We start from the raw sequence: 22,037 nt of genomic DNA, 5'->3' as shown, positions 1-22,037 counted from the left end.
GGTGATGCACTGGGCCTGATTCCGGGCTTCGGTTGACGGACACACGGGATGGTAGGAGGGAATGGAAAGCCCGCGACAAGATGTGTATGGTAGGCGCAGCACTTAGGAGAGCATATGATCCATCAAGAAAGGAACGACAGCGACAACCCAACCCGACAAGATACCATATCCAGAAAATTAAGCAATGCAACAACCAATATAAAACACCATACCCCCTATGTTAAGACGGAGAGAGTCGACTATTATGTTCAAGAAAGCCGGGCCGACAGAGTATGTCCCTGCCCATTCTCGAATACTACTACTCCACTCGGTTCCACTTAGGAAACCCCTGAATACTCTAACAGTACTATGTAGATATGTATGTATGCAGTAGGACGACAGAAGATATAGATCTCCGGGTTGGCAAGATCTAGCGTGGTGCCAAGATCGGGCCTGGCTCTGTACCGCTGCCCTAGGTAGATTATTTACGAAGAGATACTTGCGTAAGCACCCCTTCCAACTGAATAGATATTCGTTCGGCCATTGGGTATGGATTGCACGTTCTCAAGTTATCTCCTTGAAGTTATACAAACCTTGGTATATACATCGTAGAATAAGCTATTTGCCCCGTAGGCGGCGTCGAGCAGATGAAGAAATCCACTTGCGTGCTGGTTCTAGGGCTATACTAGTTCACGTTCTAGCATTGGAAAAGACGTTAGTCCCGAGCGATCGGCACCCGGTACTTGACGAGATCTGGTAAAGTATAAGAATCTTATGGTACGCTAGTATTCTTCATTCAGGAGACTCGTGTCTGAGAGCGTGGGACTAATGCCTTCTATAAAACCCGTCGCTTGGGGATTTTCCCGATTGGCAGTGCGGTGAGGCGTCGTAACGACTGCGTTCATCATACCCTGTCGAGTAAGATTGGTGGCGCTGTTTTCGGGGGAGACTTACCCATTGAAGCTACCACTAGAGCCCAGACCTCCCCTTCGGTAATTCGTTGCCCTAGATATCTGGGCCGATTTTCAGTAATCGGCGAATGTCAGGCAGTCAAAGCTGTTCGCGTCCCCATGAGTCGGCTCAGTGGGTCGAGCCTTGCATGGTTCATCACATCATGTGTCTCGTGCTTTTGGCCCGGCTGTCCGGGTAGACAGGTCTAACTTTCGAACATAGAAAAACGTTGTACGTAAATCTTTTTCCCCCCCCAAACAAAACGGGCGACGCTAAATCTCCATCAAGCTACAATTCCGTGTCGGCATCCAATCGAATATAGGAGAATATTCATACGAACACCCTGTAATTACACACATATATACACTGATCAAAACATCTCGGCATCGGCAATTGAATGGTTTATGGAATTAAGTTGCGTCCATCCACTTCCCGATTTTCTATGCTACAATCCATCCCCTACACTCATTTCCACATGCATTGGGAAGATCTCGATGATATGACCCCACCGCGACCACCCCATGAAATTGAATATACGGTAGTAAGTGAATAGATTGGAGCTATTGTTTTTTGAGCTTGGATTGATTTGATAAAAGTGTACGAAGATAAATATTATTTGGGTAGTTAAAATAGCTTCTACCTTTTTCCTTTCGGGTTGACTTTTATATAGCCCGTTGGGTGGCATAAAACTGCGACTCCACTAGAATTCGTAACTATAATACTGCGAATAATCCCTAGGGTCTATTGGCACCTTTAAAATCTTGATTCTGGTTGGTTAAATTCATTGTGCAATCGCCTTAAGAGCCTCAACGCTCACGGTGTTTCTCCACCAAACGATTATCACTAGCCGTTTTATGGAAAATGTAGCGTTATCGAATAATGATGTTTATATCGTTTTAACGTTTAAACATTTCGCGAACCGCGTAGTTGTCTTCTATCGTAATTCTTTACAATCTTCCTTTCTTAATTACTAAGCGAACTAAAGTGTAACACTGCTAGGAAAGTGCTTGCTGACTTATCACGGCCGTTTTCCGAACCGCTTACCATTTTAGGACTTTTCTCCACCTCCCTCTTCCGCTTTGGGGTGGGTCGAGGAACGGCGGACGATAGTACCGGTGCCGGGATCACGCGACTTGGCTAAGGCCGATGACGTTCGCGACTTCTCTCCTAAGACGCATAGCCAGTACATACTGATCTACTGTCAATCGGTAAGGGGGCGCATTTCGATTGGTGAAACCTATTCTCGCTTAGGGAACACGGTATGAATACAGGAAGAGCCCTTTTTACTTACTATGCTCTAGGACCAGCCGCCAACAGACCTCCCACTGACTTCCATGGGCCAAACTTCGATCTCACCAGGCCTCTGACGGTATTAATCCAGCGGCTGTTGTTAAAAACAGCAACATGCTGTATGCTACTACCTCAGTAAGTTGGACAGTGCCATTCCGGTTAGAATAATTTACGGTTGCAGACGCGATCGAGGTACGCATAGAAGCCGGAAGGAATGGAAAAAGGATGTTATTATAGGTATCGGTCTTGAGCGTATCGGTATGCTCTGAAAGGATCAACGCGTGGCAGGGGCATGTGAAGCCAAAGTTTCACCTATGATATCGCATGGTCCCATGACTGCTCTACTGGACTCACCGGCTTCTCGAACTACTCCTTTGAGTACTACTCGCCCGCTCTAATAAGATCAGCAGCCCTCTCAGCAACCGCATAGACAGAACTTTGAATATTTCCTCTCGGAATCAGCGGAAAGATACCGGCATCGACGATTCTCAGGCCGTCCACCCCGTACACTCTCAGTTTCGAGTCCACCACACCGCCCGACTCTCGGGGCAACATGGCCGTAGTACCACAAACATGGTAATGCGGCGTGTACCCGTTCTTAACCGCCTCCTTGGCCTGGTCTAACGTCTCGACTCTCCGTCCGCCATTATGTAGGCGTCGTCCCCCTTCCTTGAAGAGCTCTCGTAGCGGCGAGGTGTCACGTATCTTCTCGAGAAGCAACACATGCCGGGCATGCAATTCTAGGTCGAGCGGGTGAGACATGGCACGCGGGTCGACGACTGGTGACGAGCGCGGGTCTGCTGATTGTATATGAACCGATCCGCGGCTAAAAGGATGGTTCAGAACCGCCACGATAGACGCGTAGAAGCCTTCGGTGCCAAGGCCAAAGATCTGCGAAGGGGAGTCCCCGGGAAAAGGATTGAGCTGGAATGGTGCGAGCGTAAACTGCGCCGAGCACTCGCCAGGGGTACAAATTTGTTCACGGAGGACCCTGGGCTCTACATCTGCCTGGCCAAGCTCGGAAAGCAGCTGGCTGACGGAGACTGGTGTGAGATCTTGGTCTTGGAGTGGAAAAAAGGCCGATGCGAGCGCGTTGACGGATAAGGGGCCTGCCTTGGTCTCCTGATAAGCACTCATCACCGCTCCGACCACGCTCGGGTCGCGCATCTGATCGCCCGACGACGTCGGATCGGCCACTTCCCAAGAAAATGGTACGAAACCGTGGTCCTGGAGATTCTCGCCTATATTGGGATTGTTTAGAAGACAGTTAATCCCGTGTTTTGCAAGTACATCCTTATTACCGATTCCCGAAAGCTCCAACAGTTGAGGCGACTTTACTGCGCCAGCAGCTAGAATAACTTCACGCGTGGCAGTGACCTGTCGAGTCTGGCCGTCTTTCGTGACGAACGTAGCACCAGTAGCTCGGGGTTTATTGGTATTGTCGGTTTGTTGGGAAAACAATATCTTCTCGACGAACGCCTCCGTGACGACGCGAAGGTTTGGTCGCTGGGCAACCTTGTCAGAAAAGTACGTGTTCCCAGCGTGGCTCCTCTCCCTAGTCGTTGGGTGAAGCGCGGCGGCATTGTTGAAGGCCCCAATGGACGTGCCAGCGATAGGGTCGCCGTCGATAGGCTTGCATAGAGCAGACCAGGCCCGCGGCCAGGCTTGAGCAAAGGGAGGAAAACCTTCCTCGCTACCGTACGAGACCTGGATAGGACCGTCTGTGCCGTGAACGCCGCTCAAGTAATCTAACATGAACTCCTTTTTGAGCTTCGGTTGGGGTTCGGTAAATGTGTGGAATTTGCGAAAATAACTTTCCATGATTTCCCAACCCCAGCCCCGGTTTCCCAGTTTATCCCATGTGTCGAAACCTGATTTAGATGGATAGATTACCATTCCGAGATTGATGCTTCAACCCGAATCGAATTAGCTAGCACTTTGACGGTGCTGGTGTGCAATTGTATACTTACGCCGAAGATCCACCTAGAGTTTTCCCCAGAGGCTGTGCCAGCCTACGGCTGTTAAGCCCGACCTGTCAGCCCCTGCATGTTAGATATGGATTCGAAGATTAAGGCGCAGAAAATATTGTACATACTTGAGGCTCTGTAGTGATGCACCAGTCATAGTCCGGGTCAAAATAAAGAGAAGCAGCAAGGCCTTGAATAGATACCTTCGGGTCTGTTAGGCGGTTCGCGCCGGCCTCGAGGACCAGGACACGGACATCCTTATCTTCAGACAGCCTCGAAGCGACCACAAGTCCCGATGTTCCACCTCCAACAACAACGTAGTCATATTCTGCGCCTAAGCCAGTAGTCGAGGCGGTGTCAATGGTAGCCATAATCTAGAAATACAGGAGCCGCCGATAGCAGGAAATGGCAGATCGAGAGAGAGAGAGAGAGAGAGAGGGCAAGGCTAACGAAGAGAGGAGGACAACGGGTGGAGGGATGAGGAAAAGATATGATAAGTCGTGATGTTGCACAAGACGGGGTGGTATGTTGTATAAGAATCGTAAAGCAGACCCTCACTTGCAGCTAACAACAGAAATACCCCCACTCTAGCTTGCTGAGACTCCTTCGGCCCGGGAAGGGTAATCTTGCGGTAGCGTAAGGGAGAGTCGGAAGTTGGGCGAATCAGCCTCATGGTGGTATGATAATATGCGTCTACGCCGCAATACTTTCCTCACTACCCCTGAAATAATGCAACCCTGAGAATCATTTCGTCTATGCACAACACAGTCAGAATTGCACCTCATTATTTGTCTACCTCGGTTTTGTGATTAAATGCTTCCAAAGTTTTGGTTTGGAAGTTGAAGATCTTTATAGGTAATAGGTATTAAGATGACACTTAAAGTTATGGTGACCCGGACATACTACATGCAAGTTTTACCATACTGTATCCCACGCGTAACCCTCAATGGACCAGTACCAATCTCTGCATGGTCCTGGAATGACATCTCACCCTTGAGTCTCTCAACCCTTGAAAAGAAAATTCAGATCAGGGCTCTAACGATATAAAGCCAGCACTTAGGGCCCTGGTTAAACCCCGAAAAAAAAAAGGTGATTCCATTTGCCTTCTTGTCTCGCCGATAGGACTGGCCCCTTTCATCTACATGATTGCGTTCGAGGATTTGAGGGACATTTTTCTTTCTTACTATTCCAAAATTTGATCTGCTATTTCAAACAGACCAAAATGGCGTACTACCATCCAGACACGCCGGAAACCGGCGGTCCCTTAGCTGTATCCACGCTATTCGGCATCATTGCCTTGCTTTCTTGCGTGGCGCGGGTATATTCTGTAAGGCAAAGGAGCGAGAAGTTCCACCTGCAAGAATTGTATCTCTTTATTGCTTTGGTAAGTTGGTAGCTCTGTGGTGCCTATTAGCGGAACATGTCTCTCACATTTCTCTTAAGTTATTGACATTCACATCACTTGGCCTTCAGTGGGCTTGTAAGTCACTCCCCCCCCGGCTAGGATGCTGGAACCTCACAGTAGTCATGACTGATGGTGTGATAGGCGTTGTACGAGGTGGTACCGGCAGACACATGGAAGATGTGGACATGTTGGATGCAGTCCTCGCTCTTAAGGTAGGCAGTGCTCTGTAAATCAGTTTAACCCCCTTTCCCCTTCCTCCGCCTAGCTAATACTAAACTTGTTTTCTCCGTCAGCTTATTATTCCCTTCGAGGCACTATATGGCGTCACCCTCATGTTCGCTAAATGGTCTATCTTACTATTTTACCAGCGCGTGTTCGGGGTGAGCAGATCCTCGGTTCGGTGGTTCGCGCGTGCAACGTATGTAACATTTGGTTCCTTTCCCTCCTTTTGGATACTCTTGGATATGAGATTTCTCAATCTAGCTAATTAGGGAACTTATACTTGCGAGAAATGCTAGACTCCTAGTATTCTTCCCTAAGAAAGAAGTTACTAACTCCTAATGCGTTGAAGCATGGTCATTGTATTCCTATGGATGGTTTCGGTGGTTCTCGAGACATTTCTCCTCTGTCGACCGCTCGCATATAACTGGGATACGTCCATCAAGGGTAGCTGTGGCGACCGCAACACGGTTTATGTCGTTGCAGGAGCGACAAACATGGTGACGGACTTCATGGTCTTGCTGATACCCGTTCCGACAATCTGGAAGTTGAGCCTACCAATATCCCAACGTATCGCGCTTACGGCCACGTTCGGCCTGGGTCTTTTGTTAGTATTTCCCGTCCTGTTCTGTTGATACCCATCAAGGAGGTGGTCATAGGGGTTCGTGGGAAATAAGACTGACAGTCCGCAGTATCACAGCAATTTCTATAATCCGCTTGAAGTCTCTCATGGACATATCCTTTACCGACCCGACATGGACATTGCCAATGGGATTAATGTGGACCGTACTCGAACCTGAGCTGGAAATTCTCGTCGCGAACTTCCCATTCATGAGGCCATACCTCTCTAAGATACTTCCAAAGAAATGGTCACTAAACCCATCATCATGGCGGAGCCGCAAGTACGGCAACGAAAATTTCGAACGTCTTCCGGCCGACAAAGGAGTTCCACTACAGACCATTGGTGGCGGCTGGACGGGATCGAACGCGATGGCCGGAGTTGCAAAACCAAGAAACGGTGGGACCCCAGCAAGTGACGGGGCTGAATCAGAGAGAGGGTTGACGAAGGAATCAGACGCAGGCATTCAAGTTCACACTATGTGGTCAGTTAGCAGAGAGTAGGTCGTTCTGGTTACCTGGTAATTGATCTAGAAGAATTGAATTTTGGATTCCTCGGGAAATCCAAAGATAGCAAATACCTGTCATAGCATCCGCATCCACATCCAGCGTCTTGCCGACCAACGGTGGAAGATCATGTGCAATTCTACCGTTTTATGCCGTCAACCGTGTAGAAGACTGGTCGATTCGAAGGAGGCGTCCGGACTCCGATCTAGCTTCTCGCATATGAGATTATATCGGGTAGTTGACGTCCCTAGGTAACTACCCATGTTAAAAATGATTGCCATCTCACAAAATCATCTACTTGCCATGTTACTAGCCGAGGATATTCTTTTCGAAGGAATATCAGGTGCAATTGTATGTAACGACCGCGCAGCAGACACGCTTAGTAGAAACGTAGTTTATATCTAGGAAGGCGTCGTAGCTTCTCGGCAATGCTCTAGGTAGGTACCTATCAAACTACGAACATTGAGGATATTTTCGGAACTCGGCAGGATATACTGGGTGCGTATTACATCTGTAGGTTTGTATCAAATAGCAACTGCCACGTACAGGTAGGTAGTCACTTATTGTTTCCTTAAACCTCTCTAATTTCTTCGCAAACTTAACTAACTCGGCATTGAAGTATCATATCTAGGAAAGGCCGATACAGTTGAATGTATCTTCCAGGAGCGATGCTATCAGTTAGCGATGTACCTACTTCCTACCTCTTATATATATGAAGTAAGTGGATGCTTCCCTCAATTGGAAAGGACGTCACATTAGGCAATGTATCAAGAAGGGCGAGCGGTCGTGGCTGCGGTCTATAATACCCAGTAAGGGGGTATGGGGTCATCCGGGAAGATTCCTCAACCCTAATTCGAACCTTTATTCAGAAAGGGCATAGTTCAACTTCAACTTGAACGCTCGTGGTTTCCTGATTGTACAGTCTCTTCCTGTTCAGGAGAGTTACAGAGCGCACCTTCCTAGGTCTAGAAAGGTGGCTTATTTGGCTCATTTGCTTGTTTATAAACTCGAATCCCTCACCCCGGATTCTTTTCCTTCTCTTCTCTTCTTTTCTTCACCGTTCTGGCACACTTCACAGTTGACAGATTGCTCACGTCCAAAATAATCGCGCTTTTAAAACTGCTGTTTAACGCCTTTGGCTATACCACTGGAATCAGACTCTGATTCCCCATTCTTCACCATCTTCTTTCTCTTCATACGACACTTTCCATACACCTTTCCCCAACCTCCACTGACGACATCCGACACAATGCCGTCTAACTGGGATGATAGATTCACGCACTACGCGGAATCCTTCCTCGGTCTCGGTCCTCTCTGGCTTTGCTTGTTCCTCGTCCTAGTCCCCTATGCCAACGACTACTCCTTCTGCTGGCTGTCCCTCATGGCACCGCAGCAGACCGAATTTGGCTTCAACGAACCCATTTCTCCGGCAAAATGGTACCTTGGACTATGCATGATCCTCGTCTCCGCGGCTCTCAAGGCCAGCTGGTTTGGTGCTTGGTTGCAGGTCTTGATCACAACCAGGCTCTGCGATCGCCATTGGAAGCCTCCCAATGTTAGCAGCCTAATATGTCTTCTTTGTACCGGTCACAACTAACAATCTCGTCTTCAGAACCCTTCCACAAAGAGAATCATGCAGGTGGATAATCTCCGATTGGAAGATCAGATGTTCCGCGGCTCCATACCCTACGAAGAAGGTAAATAAAATCGTGATATGAAATGTATAGATCTTTCAAAGTTGACTTACATGGCCAGGTCGACGACCCCGAAAATGTCCGTTCGGTTGTCCATTCGATCTATCTGATCGGGTGTACCATTGTACGAGATGGAATCGCTGTCTCCCTGTCTACGACCACTACTGCAGGTACATTCGGTCAACAGTCTACCTTCGAACCTTGAAGCCGTACTGCTTCCTACTGTTCATCTTGCCCATCGACGCGGCTTATAGCACTGTTATATCACTATACGCCCTTTGTGACACGTCTACAAGATGGACAGCTCCGTTCGTTGGTTCAATCATCGCCTGTTCGCTGGTGGTCTTCATCATCGTCCTCGACAACTTCATAGACGGCTTCAGACGCCTCGTATTGAGGAACTGCGTAGGACCGGAGCTCGGTGTTCGTTCCCAAATTTCCTTCTAGTCTCTGTCGTATATCTATCAATCGTAGCTTTGTGTGGATGCTAACTCATCATATAGGAGGATAAGTGGACACTCGCCTTCAAGTACCAAGACAACGACGAGTACCGCCTTCGAGTACACGAGTTCGAAGAGAACCCTTGGGATGTAAGTTAAACCTCTGTCATTACTATATCGAAATTATCTGACAAGAAGTACTAGCTCGGCCCGATGGAGAACTTTCGCCAAATATTCGGGCAACGTTGGTGGACGTGGTTCTTTTTCTGGTGGACTTCGGAAACTGTCTTGCGTTACGGAGATTATTCGGATAGAGATCTCCCGTACGCAGACTTCGTCACCAGGGAGTTCACGGATCAGATCATGCCGAGACTGACCGGTGTCGCCATTGACCTACCCGCCCCTTCCCTGGGTGGCGAAGGCCTAAATCGCCGACAGTCAGCTCTCTCGGATATCGAACGCCGCCGTCAACAACGACCGGGTGATACGTCTACAAACCATGTAGGAATGATCACTACTCGGTACGAACACGGCAATATCCGTCGGCTGGTCCAGGGCCACTCAAGCGGCCATGACTTGGGACCCTGATCGACATCCGGTTCTTCGTCGAACGGCGTGTAAGGGCATGTAGATGGAGCGATGGGACCGGGGATAGCCTTGGATTGACTAACCCAAAGCTAAGTCTACCCTCTCTTATTTCTCTCTTCCCCTTTGCTTCTTCTTTTCCCCTCATGTCTTTCTCCCCTTTCCCTTTCCCTTTCCCCTTTCCCCTCATGTCTTTCTCCCCTTTCCCTTTCCCTTTCCCCTTTCCCCTTTCCCCTTTCCCCTTTCCCCTTTCCCCTTTCCCCTTTCCCCCTCCAATTGCTTCCTTCACATTTCCTTTCGTCGTTCGTTTAAATTGGTGTCATTACTGAATATTACGTAGTCGCGTTTCGGCGACTCGCCGAGTCCTCCGCCGCGAGTCGCCCCCCTTTCAAGAACACCGCAGCTGCCCCGGATAACGCACATATGCTTGCCTAGCTGCCGACGTGAGCACCTAATCTTAGTCAAGAACACCGCAGCTGCTCCGGTCAACGCATTGTATGCTCGCCTAGTTGCCGACGCGAACATCAAACTTCGGTCAAGAACACCGCAGCTGCCCCGGATAACGCATATCTACTCGCCTAGCTACCCACGCGAGAACCTAAATTCGATCAAGAGCACCGCAGCTGCCCCGGTTAATGCAGGTTGGAGTTGGTATTGGGTTGTATGGGTTGTATGGGTGGATGGGTTGAGTGGCTTGGATAGGGCTATGTGAATTGGATATGTGGATTGGAGGCATTGGCCACGTGTTTTTTGTTGTTGTTTTCTTTCTCTTTTTAGGAGGGTTCTTGGTTCTTTTTGTATCTTGGTTTGTTTGTTGCCCATTGGGTGGGTGGTGGGAGTCTCACTTCGGTGAGCGGGTTCAACCCCTTTGGGCTTTTTTTTTCTTTTCACTCAATTACGCGTTTTCGTTTTTGCGAAAAAAAAGAACCTTTCATTGGCAATTGATAAGTTTTGTGAAAGTTCAACGTAGTAAGACATGAGATATCCCTTTTAATCTCCCAAGTAATGGTCATTCATGTTGGATTCCATTCTATCCGAATCCTTTGTACGATCTCAACCGCTTGAACAGACTTCAGTTTGCCACCGATTTGACGCCTCGCGACATCCTGGCCTACAGCTCGCACACGCATCCCCGATACAGAACTGAAGGTGCTCGTGTAACCAGGCCTGAACGGGAATCCACTTTGAATCTTAAAAGTAAGTTAGTAGTTTCTTCTTATAGAGAGGGATTTAAGTAAGAATTGTAGGAATGTCTTAGGGATGACTACCCAATCAAAATGATTAGGAAATTATCGTTCCCAAGGCAAGCCAAAGGAGGGGAAAAAAGAAACAGGAGAAAGTGGCTTTACATACGGCACCATTGGTGAACAGTTAGTTTCCTAACATCTCCGAGACTGGGCCAACCATTGTTATGGTTTGCGTTGATACAGTCTTGATAGCATTGGGGAAGATCCTGGAAAGGGACAGGGTCATTTCGGTGGTATCTGCTAGTAGTCGATGTAAGATTCATATTTTCTGGACTATAAAGGTGAAAGTCCCCAAGGATATCTTCGTCTGCTTGGTTTGGGATCTCTCTAGGAATGGCATTGTCCGGTTGTGTTGGTATAGGAGCTCCGATGATGCTGCCTGCAAAGGCTAGCCCCGTAGACAGTGTAGCCAAGAGACGCATGGCTATTTTTCTTCTGCCTGATTTAGGTTGTTCTTTTCGAGTTGGTATTCTCGGGTATGCTTTTGTCAATCTTATTGGTATTATGCAGTAGTGGCTGGGGGGAAGTTGCTAGGAGTAGCGTCTGAGTATTGTTTTGTTCTTGGAGGAAAGAGAAGATGTGCCGGTTGTAAGATGAGGGAATGGATGTGCTTTATATACCGGGACTTCTGGGGAGATGATGGGGTTGAATCATATCTCAGTGTCAATTATCGGAGATAAGTTGGAATAGACGTAGATTCTAAGGGTGAAACCTTAATCTGAGATTAGATTTATTGTAGGGTGTATTGCCATGAAGGCAAATTTCATTATAAGTCTATTATAAAAATAATTGCCACATACCTACCTAGGTAGATAGTAATACTTCACTTGACAGTATCATGCTGACTTAAATGGTGCATGGTTTGTTAACAAAAACTCTGGATTAAAAAAGGTTAAGTTCATCTATAATTTACACGCCACCAAACAAACATTAACGCCTATCAAGGGACCTAGATGATGTTGAATAGGTAGTGTACGAATTTTAACTAACACATGTCCCTGAGAAAGTGGATGATATTTATACCTTCACCTAATCACGTGCCATTTGGAGGATATCCATGGAATCACTGAATCACTTACCTCTCAAGTACACTCATGCTTTTTCTGAACTAAAGATAAAGACTAGACTAATTACCTACTTTCCTAGGGATATCATCTCAAGAGCATCTCACGTAAACAACATATGCTGCTAGGTCTAAGATAGATTCACAAACCAACCGCGCTTTTAATAGAGCAAGGCTTGTTCTTCTTACAATAGATCAGTTTCTCTTAATCAACTTTCTCCATTGGTTTGCCACAGCGCTCTAAATCGAGTCATGAATCGAGGCGTACGGGGTCTATAAACTAATCTTTCATGCGAAGCTAGGTCAATGTCGTCAGAAGTCTAACTCTTACTACCTAATTAAGTATTCACGTATATATGACTCCAGAATAGCTAAAATGCTAATCCATGGCACGATTTATTTGTGCTTCATACACTCATATTATGGAATAGGGGCATAGTCCTCGAACCCGTGAACTAGGCCATCACGATCCCGTCTCTTCACCCCGCTAGACAGGGCAACGCCATCCTTCCCCGGTTTCAACCCTGCGATAGCCTTTGCGACCTTCACATAATCTCCAAGGAATGGGTGGGCACGGGCATCCCTTCCGCGAATCACACCGTGGCCTAGCGTAACCGCCCAGATACCGCCGAATTTAAGGGCATGGGCTTCAGTGTTGCCATCTGGCTCGAGAAGAATCGAGTAGATGGGCCCTGAGTAGAGCAAGAGCTGAGCCTGTCCTGACGCAAGCACAAGGTTGGCTGGGAAATTCCATTGAACAGCTGTTCCTTCATTGTCGAGTCGGATTGGGTGCCACGGCGTGATGACTAGATCTCCAACCCTACACATGGAAACTTCGTGAACCTCCGTCTTTAAAACAGCTGCGACGGACCTGCTGCCGACTGGCGTGCGTACAGATGAGCCCTGCCGTAGCTTGCGAACAAGTGATTGTAGGCCGTTAGCGAGCGTCACCCTGCTCGTACCAGTGAAGCAGGGTCCACTCCGGGTATTCAACCGCGACATAGAAATACGAGCGGTGGTAGCAACGCTGGGACAGGACTGCTTAGGTGGGGGAATGGTATCGAAGGATCGATCGAGGTTATCTCGGCATTTGACGAAAAAGGGGTTCTGGTTGTACATCAACGGGCCAGGGTCCTTAAACGAATTGCATCTATCAACCAATGTGGTTAGAATATAGGTGTACCTAACTAGCTCTTAAATGGGTTGGGCGGGATGCTAGATCTCTATCCAACGACAAGACTTACAGTTGCTTCGCGTGTGCGTTCCATAGGCTGAAGAAGTAATGACAACCCCATCGGCGAAAATAGCTTTCGTTTGACAGAGCCAGAGATACCTGGCCAGACGGTAGGCTGCCTACGAGATCTTCCATCAGAGACCTGTTGTACTCGTCATCGTAGAGCCTAGCCGGTATGTTGTCTAGCAGGTGCCGGAAACCTGGCGCTTGGCGCCTCACATTAATCTCCCTGCGAGTCTCGTATTCGCCGTCATTTTGAAGAGGGAAGAAGGAGGAAAGAAAGTTGCATATCATCGATCTACTCCGGTGGTAGGCGACTTCGGCCTCGGGAAGATCAGAGGCTTCTAGTACATCCTTCATTCCGAAGCTGCACAACTCTACGGCTCTCATCTGAGAGAACCTGAGCATGGCGTTGATAGTAGTACTTGTAGCGGGATCGAATATGGCTCTATGACCCTGACTGTCGATGTTCTCGAGGTATATATCCCTAGACTGGCCATATTGCAAATTTCCAAGACGCACAGTAAGTTTCCTGTGGCCTCCTACGTCTTGTGCCTGATGGTCTATGGTTTTACCAGCCGTCGTTCTTAGACGAATACTAGCTGGCATTGTTACTTGAAGCGAACATTTCGTGGCGTACGTCGTTTGAAGATGGGCGATCGCGTGGACGAATACTGTTCCCTATATTGGATTAGCTATTTAACTTCGGATAGGTCACTGTAGCTCTCGTACTATCATGCCAGCATCGGGGATGAAAGCATAGTTGCCGCCCCCGATCTCCGCAATAGACTTTAAAAGTCCTGATTTAATGTCATAGCCAAAGCCAAACGTATGAATCGTCGCAGGGAGATCTTTCCAGATGCTACGTATCTTTGGGACATACCCTTGGGCAGGACATCTGCGAACCATGTCAGCGAGTTTCCTTTCCAGGTTGCTTAGGCAGGGTAGGTGGGCATTGTTGATACAAGTAATTAGGCAGGCCGTCTGTTAGTACCATAACCGCGGGTGCTCGCCCCGTGTCTTCCTCTCCCTCGAAAAGGCCAATCCCTCTCTGTAGGCCATGCCAAAGGTTAGTCAAACTATCTGGTGTCATCGTATCAATGTTGGACTCGCTCAGTCTCTTATTGTCAGGTGTCATTGATAGCAATTTCTGGACTACCTGTTCATTGGCCACACTCGATTAGCAGGAAATCTTTGCAACACGGTTACTTGGGAAACTTGCCGTGGCGTCTTTGCTGAATGTTACGATTCCGAGCCTGTCTCCCTCATCCAAGGTGCTCAGGATTGTGCGTGCAGCGTGCTTCACCAAGTCAAGTATCGACAATCCAAAGTTCTCCAAACTCAGCTTTCCATCGTCACCGTTCATCTTCGCGGGGGCAGGCAGATCCATGCTACCGGAAACGTCTATGACGAGTACGATATCACATGGAATATGATGGAACCGAGGGTTACTCGGGTTTTCTGGTGGCTGTACGCGGACGATAACTCCATCGTGAGCTGGTACGGGATGTATGCTAACTTGGACGTCCTGGAGAACCCCTTTATCCGAGGGAGAAGCTTGGGAGACATGTTCCGAGAGGCGTTCCCTTATGGGAAGTGCGTGTTGCTCCCTTTTTACCTGCGCGTTTGTTAGTGCGGCAACGGAATCCACGATATCTATTGCTTACCATATTGGCGGTGATAGTTTTGATAAGTGAAGAGCCACCGATGGAACTACTTCAAACAGGCGTTTCAAGTGCTTGGTTTATAGTGTCTTAAAGCAACTTCGGTCACCAATTCGAACTAAGGAGAGCAATAATTTTAGTAAGTTCTGGTCACCAGGAGTCCGAAACTGACTCTATCACCCATATTAGCATGAATCACAGACTGAAATGTTGAGGCGCGGGGCGTCATGGAATGGAATTATCAACTAGACTGTGTAATGCCATTATAGCTAGTTCCCTCTCTACTTGTCTCCATTTGCCTCCATCACCCGAGGTGGAGAGTATCTAGTAGTGGCAGTGCGATATCTCGAAGCGACTAAGTTCAGGTCGAACTCCTTGACCTTCCCTGTAGGCCGTCGATTCAAACCAACTGCCAATTTTGGGAGTGTCCTTCTTTCCCATTTGTCTAGTGTTTGCCTACTGGTTTGGCGAATTGTGGACTCTTAAGGTGGCTTATTACCGCACTACACGACCTAGTTAAGCAGGGCTGACAAGTGGATTTAATGAGACTTAGCACTATGGTGAGTCTTCGTTCTTGCTTCACCGACGGCACAGCTGTTTCTTTATTGTCGATGGTTCCAATCGGTCGGTTCCGGCGAGCATGACAAGCATTGGATTGCTCTAGGAGGTTACGTAGCATTTCAACCATTTAGTAAGTTGGGTAGGTATTTATTTTTCTCTCTCGGAGGAGGCGAATTGTGAATTGTTCAAGTCAGATCATGACTAAATATCGACAACGTCGGACAAACCGAGTGGTGAGGCCAATGATGGATGGTTTATGAACCCCTGTTATATGATGTGCCGCATAAATCTCTAGGTATTCATTGGTCTGATTTACAAACAACCGGGTCTTGAGGCATTGCTATGTGGGGAATACGATTGCGGGCTCCCTTCTGCACCGGTGCACTTTTACACCTCGCTAATCTCGCGTTGAAACCGCTCGATTTACTTGGGACTGAGACGTAGTCTTGGCATATACGAAAAATCGTCTCCCTTACTCGGATTGACTTAGGAGTCTTCCTTCCTCTTCTCAAGTTCCTACACGGCGTCAAATGTGTGATGTCTCCTTTAAAAGGCAGGACGCTGCGATTCGAAGAAAAGCCGCCAGAGCGGATGTGTCAAGTCATCATTAAGAATGTTAATTCCAGAAGGTATTACACCAATAAACCAGTAGACTATCGTACATCCTGTTACGGCGATGGAAGCCATACGCGAGGTATTGTAGCTGCCCAGCACGGGAATATATATCCAGACCAAGACCTAATTAGAGCTAGAAGAAGACCCGAGCGTCGTTCGTTGCCTCTCCTCTCCAATACCCAATCCCCGATTCATCCATTACCATTACTATATAGCATCGTCGCCAGGAAGCTACGTAAAATGATCCAACTAAATCGCGATCTTCGTGAGACAGAGCTTTGCCGACGTCCCACCACGAGACAGCTGACCGCCTGTGTTGGCTCGTGGCCCAATCGTACGAAGATCCGGCCCCGCCGCGACTACGAAAGAAGACAAGAGGCTGTGCCTTGGTTAGCCACGTTCGTCTGAAAGGACAACTGCGGGCCTGACCTATTCTCAACCTCGCCCTCACTGTCGCTGTTTGAAGCTAGCTCAGCTCAACGACACTCGGTACATTCTTTATGCTTGCACCATGTGCAGTTCGTGTTGATGACAAAAATACCTCCGCATTTGCAACAGTGGGCGGCATACATGATGGAGAGGCAGCGAGTTGAGGGTGTTGATATCTCGAGATTCGGATCGTTGTGGATAGGTAGGGGTGTAATATGTATTAGTAATTGTCTCTCTTGGTGTTTAGTTTAAAGACTTTCGAAGGTGCGTTGATAAATTTCGAATGGGAAGAAAAGAGTGCGGGTGCCTCGAGGCCTCCCTCCACGGGACGCCGGCTTGATATACATGGCGCAAGGGCGAACTCTCTCCCTTTACAGCGGAAGCGTGGGAGCAAAGGAAAAAGCCAAAACCAAGACCAAAAAGAAAGCAAATATCGCAAACCCTCGTGCTCAGGTAGGTAGTCATATTCGCCGCGCAGGGTCCAACGGACGAACTGCGCGTGAGTCGCACCACAGAGAACTACCCCGCATGGGATTCCAGTGCGCGGAAACGAATCATAACTTGCGGTTAAGATGCAGTAGGACCTAAGAGGAAAGGCTGGTTGTTGGGGGTTGATCGTGAAGGATCAACTGCGAGCGTGACCGGCGATTTCGCAGCCATGTCGCACCCCACGTTTCTGCCCATCCCCGGACGACCAGACTTTCTACTGGTGCGTTCTATTTCCTTATACCATCGCAACACATAATCACGATGTGTGAACCACACATATTGCCCAGAACATCTCGGGCTAGTGGCGACGACGGCGACGGCAGTGACGGTAGTGACGACCGCTGGTTTCCGCTCTTGAGATTCATTGGCTGTGAGGCTGCGGGAAAAACCGGGAGTTGGAAAGACGTTATGGTCAATCATCTCTGGGGGGCATATCCTAGGTTACTCATTAAGGCTTCAACGCCATGTTTTCCTGGTCTCCGTCGCTTGGGATGTGCAGGCGACTCTCTCCACGGGAATACTGTGAATTCCTACCTACCTACCTACCTACCTACCTTTCTACCAATCTCGATCCCCGTGATCGCTCGACCATAGGCCTATTCGACATGGTTGCTTCCGACTACTAAGAGTTTGGATGACGTTTTGGTCATCGCGAAACGTCTTGGGACGTGCACATCTCGGTCGATCTCCTCGAACGATATATGATGGGCTTCCACAGGTGGCGATATCCCTTTCGACATAGAAATTTTTGACTAGCATGCGCATCTATGAAAGAATAATTGCATATCTAGGTAGGTATAAGTTGGAATAGCCGTGTAGTACCAACTCATCGACAGGTCGGATTAAAAGATGACTGGTTTGTTTCCTTTTCTTTTCATCCCCATGGTGGGCCACTTAGGACGCAGACCCCGAGATAATATTTCGAAATTAATGATCATTTCTACATAGAACTTTATACCTAGCTAGAAACTAACTACCTAGGTAGGCATTTTGCGGCTAGATAATATGAGGAATGTTGTCCTGGCATCTCATCTGAGACTTGATTTACATCGAATGCCCCTCGCGTAATATATTCACTATATGTACACCTGTAAGTAAGCCGAATATTAATAAATCCGAGGGAGTTTGTGTGCCACGATTATAACGACCAACGACCTTCACTTTACGGTGCTGCGTTACGATGCGATACGCGAAGTCCGGGTTAAGGCTGTAAACCCTCCCAATCCAGTTAACTGATCAGAATGTCGAATATGATACGTAAATTAGGGTGCGCTTCCTACATCCTTCGATTCCTGTGAGGCACGGTGTTGGTAGCACATTGTCATTGACGATATGCATGTTGCAAGGTTCTGTCAGAGGAGCGCGTGTGTTTGATAGAGTAAAAACATGAAAAGAATTCTTTAGCGGGAGAATCGATCTTCTCTGGGTTCCAATGCTAGATGAAGCAAGGTATTTCTATTGGAAACGCAAGGCAAGTAGGTAGTGATATATGTTGGTAACACATTCATCTTTAGTTCATGCATAGAACCGTCTGTACGGCGGTAATACGTATGTGGCTGCTTGTTTGCTTGTGTCACCGATACATTTCCTGTGCTCGTCGTGGTGTTTTCGATTCTGTCGATCTATGCCTTGATCTTCGGTCGAGGTAGACGTCGATTCGAGTGCTTGGGTCGAGGAGTTACAGAGCTTAGGAATACTAATTTGCACGCAGTACCTAGGTATGTATGAAAATTGTTTGTAAAGCGCCTATGGCGATGGTTTGCACTTTCTGGGTTAATATGTCGGGAGAGTACCGCTGCGAGTGATACTTTTATCCACAAGACTGGAACTCGACAACTTGGAAGCCAAGGATTTGTCATCGAGATCTCACAACTCAGAACACCCAGAACACCCTGAACACCGTGCTTAGGTACATACCAAGGTAGGCAAATCAAGATGCGAGATGTTCAAGATTTGAAGCGGGCCGGTGAGTACGGAAAATGTGGATTCTACATAGCCTGATAGTCCGCACCGTCATATACACCCAGACCAGCCTGCCAGCCCGACGACTCGGGAATTGGTTCGTTTGATAGATATGTAGATGCCCACGTAAATAGGTACCTAAATAGGTAATCACATACATACTATGTAGTATGAAATCTGTGCAACCCTGTCTTGTTTCATAATATAGCGTTGGGAGATAGACGAGAGGCTCAGGCCAACGATGTCGTCTTTCCGTCCATTATGTGACGAAGGTCGGAAAATAGTTGTGATGCACAAGGGACGTACGTAAAAGATATATCTGTGAATGCCCCACGCAGCGTGTTTCAGCTTCGAGAGGTCCAGGAGGTCCAACAAGATATTACTTTACTTCTTCTAGCTAGGCACACGTCTCTTTTGCTCTCGCCTGAACGGCCCGTAAGCTCGTAACTCCCGAATTTACTATGGTCCATCGTGTATTCTGACTTATAAGAAAACGGTCTGACTAGGAAGAAAAGCCTGACTTAGATTTTGTCGATGATAGAATGGGGCGCGGATACCACCCACCATTTTCAGGGGTTAAAACCCAACGCGGTCAAGCGCCAGGAACAGGAGTGTAATTGGGCCGCGGACTCCTTGACCAACCCACAATAATGGTACCTAGCGCACGTCGATGCATCCATCACCTTGTAAGTCATGGCGCGGTGTAGCTAGCTGCTAGCTAATGCGAGATCCCATGATTAACTGTGTGGCTACGTACCCTGCCTACTCTGCCGTAACTAGGTACGTACCTTTCAAGCGACGGGTGGAAAGGGATGGGCTGAACTGAACTGATTCCCACGAGCCCCTGAGTTCCCGCCTGTGCACCTTTTGCGTTGTCGCCACCTAGTCAGCCTCAAGGATTCGTATTCGAGTCTTACCGTGTCGTTGGCGATCAAATTCCCGTGGGCCGTGGCCGTTGTGGCGCGGCAAGGACACACATACGCCTGGGCAGGAAGCTGGCAGGTAATGCCAAGCCGCCTGTGTCTTAAACGCCATGATTTCTCATTTTCGGGTTTACTTTGATAATTTTATTTCATAGCGAATTGATACTATGCAAGGTGGAAAATGATAACCGTTAAAAGCAAGGTGGTCGACTCCTCGCAAGCGGAGGCAAATTGCAATGACACGTCTTGAGAGGAGCCGTGTCTCTCGTACTATGTAGAAACTGATGATAGGATAGGAGCAATCTGATAATATGGGTCAATATGTTCAGGTGAGTGAGCTGTAAGGCGGGGAGGAAGACGGGTGATGTGCCGTGGCTGCATATTGGCTTGAATCGCCAGGGACGGGGCCTATGCTAATCTGGTCTTAACTGCTTCTTTTCTTCTTCTTGGGATCAATAGATTCCTCCTTAGCTCAGAGATTCAGCTGACCAGACTTAACAGTTGGACAGACGCCATAAGCAGTAGTGCGACTATGAAACCGCCAGTTCCTCGAAGCCCCTCGAGAGCTAGCGAAACAAGCCACTGGTTAAAATGAAAGGAAAATTGTACGAATTCAACACAAAGCAATGAGAGGCTAGGAGGCCGTCCAGTCATCAAGCCACCGAGTCATCGAGTTCTAGGAGCTTTGACAGAACGAAAGGCTTAGATACATATGTACCTACCATACCTACGGGTATGTAGTGCAGTACTTGCGTCTGTCTTTCACACGGAATAGCCGTCGGTTCGGTTACTTTTTACGCACATACATACCTACACATTAGATGGAGGTAATAGGACCTCAGCTGAACGGAATACGTATCCACCAATAACAAGATGGATAACCAAGCATTGCGATCGTCGGATTCTAGAAGAACCTTGGAGTCAGTCATCTCGGAGCTTATCTGGGCAAGTTGATTAGTTGATAATACATATCGTCGTACCTTGCCTTGACTTGCTCACTCGCGTAGTCTTCGAACAATTGACGAGATGAGGGTGAATACTCACAATATTAGAACAATATTAGAACAATCAGAACAGGAGGAACTATCATTTCTCCACTTCGATTTTTTCTTTCTTTTTCTTTTTAGTCAGCAACTTCGATCTTCCCGTCCTAAGTGCTAGGATATCTCATACTCATTAGGTACCAGTAGTGTGAGTGTCCTCGAATAACGACATTCCACAACTTACCTGAGTAGGTAATATATATAAGTCGAGATATCGAATCGGCATCAATGTAATGCTCTTTTAAGTATAAAATCCAATACTGTACATATGTATTATTATATCATGGACGTGTATGTACCAGACCCGGTAATACCGATCTAATGCGCTGGTCAAAAGTTTCTTTGGCAATCAAAGCTCGGCACCTAAGCTATGAGCGGTTAATCACTTTTCGGAGTGGTCCTGGCCCACCATACTAGAATACTAGTTGTCCAATAAGTCGATTTGATTTGGGTAGAGAAAGGTAGAAACAGAAGCGACAAAAAAGAGACAGTGCAATTTCCCGACGGATAACACTGGCAACACGCACTATCTAGTGGTAATTAGTGGTTCTTCATGCAGGGGAGGTAACCTTGGAACAGGGGATACAGGAACCTTGAAAGAGAGGGGTTTCTCTTACAGGATAAGGTTCATTTTGGAATTCCTTGGCAGGAACCTGCAGGAACTCACAGCGTACATATGCCTCAGTAGTACCTAGGGCTACATTCTAGTGTAGTGTATGTGCAGCATAGTATGTAACGGACAAGCATCAATGTGTAAGTATTCGTATAGTACCTGTATCGGATTGGTGTAGGTGTACGGAGTACCTTCTACGCCCTTGTTCGATACCTAGGTACACGTATTGAACCCCCGTTTTCAATGTTCCACTCGCTCGGTTTTTTTCCATTTTCGCATTTTTTTCGCCATGACCCGTCTTCAATTCACTTGTTTTTGTCTCGTCTAATCTGGTCTGGGTCTGTTCCTATCCTGCTCTGTTGAGTTGATCAGTTTAGTCTACACTGGTCTAACCCTCGTTTAGTTTACCAGTCAATTCTACCCTACCAGGTTCTTGTTTTTTTCCCTTTCTTCTGCTCTGCTCTGTCCGTTCTTTCGTCGGCCTTCCTTCTCTGCGTCCGCCTCCACGTCCGACTGTTCCACTTCCCCGACGGCGACAA

The 22,037-nt window shown here is 47.7% G+C and overlaps 5 protein-coding genes across 5 annotated transcripts; 2 read left to right on the top strand and 3 right to left on the bottom strand.

The window, feature by feature from the left end:
• Nucleotides 1–2,081: 2,081 nt before the first annotated feature.
• On the bottom strand, nucleotides 2,082–4,835 carry F4807DRAFT_339003 (putative GMC oxidoreductase). Its single transcript, XM_047995353.1, has 5 exons — nucleotides 4,766–4,835; nucleotides 4,316–4,710; nucleotides 4,191–4,252; nucleotides 2,222–4,129; nucleotides 2,082–2,167 (listed from the first exon to the last, which is right to left on the bottom strand). The coding sequence occupies exons 2-4, from the start codon at nucleotides 4,556–4,558 to the stop codon at nucleotides 2,602–2,604; spliced, it is 1,833 nt and encodes a 610-aa protein (XP_047848869.1). The 5' UTR covers nucleotides 4,559–4,710; nucleotides 4,766–4,835; the 3' UTR covers nucleotides 2,082–2,167; nucleotides 2,222–2,601.
• A 160-nt stretch (nucleotides 4,836–4,995) lies between these two features.
• F4807DRAFT_447797 (uncharacterized protein) lies at nucleotides 4,996–7,003 on the top strand. The gene is made up of 6 exons (XM_047999901.1): nucleotides 4,996–5,571; nucleotides 5,631–5,667; nucleotides 5,734–5,804; nucleotides 5,886–6,010; nucleotides 6,164–6,418; nucleotides 6,504–7,003. The coding sequence occupies exons 1-6, from the start codon at nucleotides 5,410–5,412 to the stop codon at nucleotides 6,931–6,933; spliced, it is 1,080 nt and encodes a 359-aa protein (XP_047848868.1). The 5' UTR covers nucleotides 4,996–5,409; the 3' UTR covers nucleotides 6,934–7,003.
• A 1,001-nt stretch (nucleotides 7,004–8,004) lies between these two features.
• F4807DRAFT_472098 (uncharacterized protein) lies at nucleotides 8,005–9,875 on the top strand. The gene is made up of 5 exons (XM_048002988.1): nucleotides 8,005–8,491; nucleotides 8,549–8,633; nucleotides 8,692–9,053; nucleotides 9,134–9,220; nucleotides 9,275–9,875. The coding sequence occupies exons 1-5, from the start codon at nucleotides 8,186–8,188 to the stop codon at nucleotides 9,656–9,658; spliced, it is 1,224 nt and encodes a 407-aa protein (XP_047848867.1). The 5' UTR covers nucleotides 8,005–8,185; the 3' UTR covers nucleotides 9,659–9,875.
• Nucleotides 9,876–12,237: 2,362 nt separating this feature from the next.
• On the bottom strand, nucleotides 12,238–15,088 carry F4807DRAFT_338847 (hint-domain-containing protein). The gene is made up of 6 exons (XM_047995352.1): nucleotides 14,867–15,088; nucleotides 14,422–14,817; nucleotides 14,165–14,358; nucleotides 13,932–14,097; nucleotides 13,210–13,880; nucleotides 12,238–13,115 (listed from the first exon to the last, which is right to left on the bottom strand). Exons 1-6 carry the CDS (start codon nucleotides 14,867–14,869, stop codon nucleotides 12,386–12,388), a joined length of 2,160 nt encoding a protein of 719 aa, XP_047848866.1. The 5' UTR covers nucleotides 14,870–15,088; the 3' UTR covers nucleotides 12,238–12,385.
• Nucleotides 15,089–18,466: 3,378 nt separating this feature from the next.
• F4807DRAFT_338843 (uncharacterized protein) lies at nucleotides 18,467–18,853 on the bottom strand. The gene has a single exon (XM_047995351.1). It carries the CDS (start codon nucleotides 18,814–18,816, stop codon nucleotides 18,580–18,582), a length of 237 nt encoding a protein of 78 aa, XP_047848865.1. The 5' UTR covers nucleotides 18,817–18,853; the 3' UTR covers nucleotides 18,467–18,579.
• Between the last annotated feature and the right edge of the window lie 3,184 nt (nucleotides 18,854–22,037).

Source organism: Annulohypoxylon truncatum (assembly GCF_022578515.1).
Source record: "Annulohypoxylon truncatum strain CBS 140777 unplaced genomic scaffold F4807scaffold_59, whole genome shotgun sequence".
Lineage (NCBI taxonomy): Eukaryota > Fungi > Ascomycota > Sordariomycetes > Xylariales > Hypoxylaceae > Annulohypoxylon > Annulohypoxylon truncatum.
Note: the sequence above shows the minus strand (reverse complement) of the source record. Positions and strands in the feature narration are given on the sequence as shown.

Excerpts from the sequence above, each read along its gene's own strand:
- F4807DRAFT_339003 (XM_047995353.1), bottom strand. The coding sequence starts at position 4,558 with ATGGCTACCATTGACACCGCCTCGACTACTGGCTTAGGCGCAGAATAT. Across the intron at positions 4,253-4,315 it reads GCATCACTACAGAGCCTCAA|GTCGGGCTTAACAGCCGTAG; the intron begins GTATGTACAATA and ends AGGGGCTGACAG. Across the intron at positions 4,130-4,190 it reads ACTCTAGGTGGATCTTCGGC|CATCAATCTCGGAATGGTAA; the intron begins GTAAGTATACAA and ends TTCGGGTTGAAG.
- F4807DRAFT_447797 (XM_047999901.1), top strand. The coding sequence starts at position 5,410 with ATGGCGTACTACCATCCAGACACGCCGGAAACCGGCGGTCCCTTAGCT. Across the intron at positions 5,668-5,733 it reads ACTTGGCCTTCAGTGGGCTT|GCGTTGTACGAGGTGGTACC; the intron begins GTAAGTCACTCC and ends ATGGTGTGATAG. Across the intron at positions 6,011-6,163 it reads CGGTGGTTCGCGCGTGCAAC|CATGGTCATTGTATTCCTAT; the intron begins GTATGTAACATT and ends AATGCGTTGAAG.
- F4807DRAFT_472098 (XM_048002988.1), top strand. The coding sequence starts at position 8,186 with ATGCCGTCTAACTGGGATGATAGATTCACGCACTACGCGGAATCCTTC. Across the intron at positions 9,054-9,133 it reads GCGTAGGACCGGAGCTCGGT|GAGGATAAGTGGACACTCGC; the intron begins GTTCGTTCCCAA and ends CTCATCATATAG. Across the intron at positions 9,221-9,274 it reads TCGAAGAGAACCCTTGGGAT|CTCGGCCCGATGGAGAACTT; the intron begins GTAAGTTAAACC and ends AAGAAGTACTAG.
- F4807DRAFT_338847 (XM_047995352.1), bottom strand. Across the intron at positions 14,359-14,421 it reads CATTCAGCAAAGACGCCACG|GTAGTCCAGAAATTGCTATC; the intron begins GCAAGTTTCCCA and ends GCCAATGAACAG. Across the intron at positions 13,881-13,931 it reads TCCCCGATGCTGGCATGATA|GGAACAGTATTCGTCCACGC; the intron begins GTACGAGAGCTA and ends AATCCAATATAG.
- F4807DRAFT_338843 (XM_047995351.1), bottom strand. The coding sequence starts at position 18,816 with ATGACAAATCCTTGGCTTCCAAGTTGTCGAGTTCCAGTCTTGTGGATA.